Source organism: Eutrema salsugineum, unplaced genomic scaffold (assembly GCF_000478725.1).
Source record: "Eutrema salsugineum unplaced genomic scaffold, Eutsalg1_0 scaffold_6, whole genome shotgun sequence".
Taxonomy (NCBI): Eukaryota; Viridiplantae; Streptophyta; class Magnoliopsida; order Brassicales; family Brassicaceae; genus Eutrema; species Eutrema salsugineum.
The window spans coordinates 9,072,088-9,075,113 of NW_006256547.1; the positions used below are offsets into that span (position 1 = coordinate 9,072,088).

At 36.6% G+C, this 3,026-nt stretch overlaps 1 protein-coding gene across 1 annotated transcript; it reads left to right on the top strand.

Annotated features, from left to right (window-relative positions):
• Window positions 1-1,477: 1,477 nt before the first annotated feature.
• On the top strand, window positions 1,478-2,377 carry LOC18011766. Its single transcript, XM_006395882.1, has one exon. It carries the CDS (start codon window positions 1,478-1,480, stop codon window positions 2,375-2,377), a length of 900 nt encoding a protein of 299 aa, XP_006395944.1.
• Window positions 2,378-3,026: the final 649 nt, after the last annotated feature.

Below are 3,026 nucleotides of genomic sequence, written 5' to 3' on the forward strand. Positions count from 1 at the left end.
TTGGGGTTCAGGGAAGTTTTCTCAGGGGTACGAACGATTCAAAACATTGCTAGAGAGTAAAATTGTTAAGATCTTAACTTAAACTTTTCGAACTGGAGTCACGGACGTATGAATACGCCACTGTCGTGATCATAGACAACTATCTCTCTCAACCCTGACAAGTAGGTTTCCACTCTGGCCCTGGAAAAGAAGAGATGCATTATGTTTAAGACTCGTCAGCATTCACAAATCGCCCATAGGTAGGTTTCCACTCCTATGTTTGTTTTGCTCTCCCAAACTAAATCTGACACCGGATGAACACTTTCGTGTCACCAAGCATCTGGATCAGATTGTAGTTCATGACGCTACTCTCATGCAGTAAAAACGAATTCAGAAGAAAAAGTTCTAAGATTCGGCTCAAAAGCTCATGGAATCCTCATCGAACATATAAATCCCCATCGAAAATCCCTTAATCCCAACAATAAAACTACTCAGACATAATGAACGAAATCAAAAACATAGTATTAATAAGTATAATAGAAACCGAAATTGAAAAAGAAAGAACAAGGGTTCAAGAGAACAAATCTCTCTCTCCCTAAAAGCTAAAACAAAAACAATAAAAATATGATGTAATAATTCGGTTCTCCCTTTTAGGGTTCCTAAAACATGTATTTATAGTACTCAAGACATCTCTGGACGTCACTTAGGGTTTCTCCAAATGAGGGAATCATTGTGGGCTTCAGAAATGGGCCTTCGGGCTCGGAGTTGGCTGGCCGCGGTCGGGATGGTTGTGACCGCGGGAAATGGACTGCTGGCCGCGGTCGGGATGCTTCTAACCGCGGGAAATGGCCTGTTGGCCGCGGGTGGAATTGCTTGCCGGCTGGTTTACAGGACATCTTGCTCTTCGCGTATCTTTTGATTGAATCGTTGGATTGCCAAGCTGTAAAGTGTGCTGGAAAGCTGATACTTTCATCTTTAAGATCACCAAATTTGAGCTGGATCGGACGGTGAGAAAGCCTTCAATTAGGGGTGAACTTCTGACGGTTTGACTCTGAGCTGAAATCTGGTTTTCTATCCATTTTGTTAAGTTTTTCCCTAAGTTACCTGAAAAGAGTATTGGAACTACAAATACTAGAAAAACGTGATAAAAGTACTTAAAAGCAATTAAAAACATAGAAAAAATATTTCAAAACGATCTATAAAAGTGGTCAAAATACAGTGTTATCACTTAACAACTATTCATATATATATATATATATATTTGTTACCATTACTTGAAAACTACCAAAAAACAAGATTAATATGTGGTTAAAAAGATAACAAAATCTTGAATTCGTTATCTTAAAAGTTAAACATTTTTTTAATATGTGTATAAAACGATTACGAGATTAGATGACGATTACGAGATATTCCAATAATTTATCACCACCTTTCATTTTCTTCAAACTCTCTGCATACGCTTTTTTCTCCAATATCCTCTGTAGATCTTAAACCAATTATGTCACTCTCCACCGTAGAACAACTACATGATTTCCATTCTCAAGACAGAGAGATATTCGCTAAACTGGTTTTAAAATTCTCAAGAGCCCCAGCTGAGTCCCTTCTCGTCATGGCCACATGGTTTTGGCTTGAAAACTTTGGCTTTAAACATATCTTCTCAGTCATCATGTCTCTCAGCGATCCTTTAATTATATCTCTTGCTGACGAGGCTGTCTCGTGCTTCCGGTGCCTTGAGTTTAACAAACCACCAAATGGCTTTAAACAGATCCCTCTCACTGCAAGATTCATGGAAAAAGATATATCTCTTCAAATAATCTACAAATATCGATACAGTGCCATCATAGGAATCAAAAATTTCCTAAGCACTGTTTGTTCTAGAATTTTCTCCGATATAATTCAAAGAGCTCTTCTGTGTCCTTTATCATCCTCCAATTTCAGCAGACTCTGCAGCCCTCTCAACATCCCTGGCTTCCCTCATCCAACTTTTGGGAACATCGTCGTGATGCCTCATGTTGTTTGCTGGAATAATATCCCCAACAACAACCCATCCCTGATCCCTAGTGATCTTTGGGGTTGGCATACTACATGCATCGCAACTGAGAATGATCGAACCATATTTCTAACGTTTTCTCGTGGGTTTTCAGTGTCAGAAGCGGAAGTGAAGAAACTCTTCACCCAAAAATATGGAGAAGGTTGCGTTGTAGGCGTTTTCATGCCAGATGTTAGTGGAAACTCCTTCAACAAAAATGGTCAGCAACAATCACTATATGCAAGGCTCGTCCTGGACTCGGTCGTTACCGTGGATCGCATACTCAAAGGCAATAGTCTCAACAAGTTTGATTGGTCTGGAAAACATATTTGGGCTCGTAAGTACAAAAAGAGGCGTAAAAGGTTTTGATGTCAAAAATCTTATGTTGTAGTCAAATAATTTTGTGACACCCCAATCTGGGTGGATTATTTCACTTTGACAAAGTGGAAAATAAATTTTCGTAAATTTTTTATTAAATTAATGGAGTTTCATTAAAAACAAAAAGAAGAATGGCATGATGTAGTAATAGAATCTGAACCCGAAATAATTTATAAATGATTATATAAAAATTAAGAAAACTAAAGGCACCTCGCGTGAAGAAAAAAAAAGTAGAACAACAAAGCTACACAAAATATTCATCGTATAAGTTCCTATAGTGATTTTGTGTCAAGAAGAGAAATTTAGCGAATTCTATTCTCTTTGAAGATTGTTGTCAAATTGCTATTCAACTATAAAATTTTGGTTTTTAAAACAACTTTATTCATGGTTTTGGAAACTATAAGATCCAAAACATAGTCATTCATAATTTTGAATTTATAAGATCAAAAACAATGTGATTCTACTTAGAGTAAATAAAAAAAAACCATTTCCACACTACTATATATAAAGAATTATGAATTTACACCATTTCATAATCGATTAAAGGTCAAAGATTATATTGTAGGGTTCTAATATGTCAAATGTACTTTTACAATTTTGTTTTTGACAATAATTGTGGGGGATAAATTCCCGGTCTCTT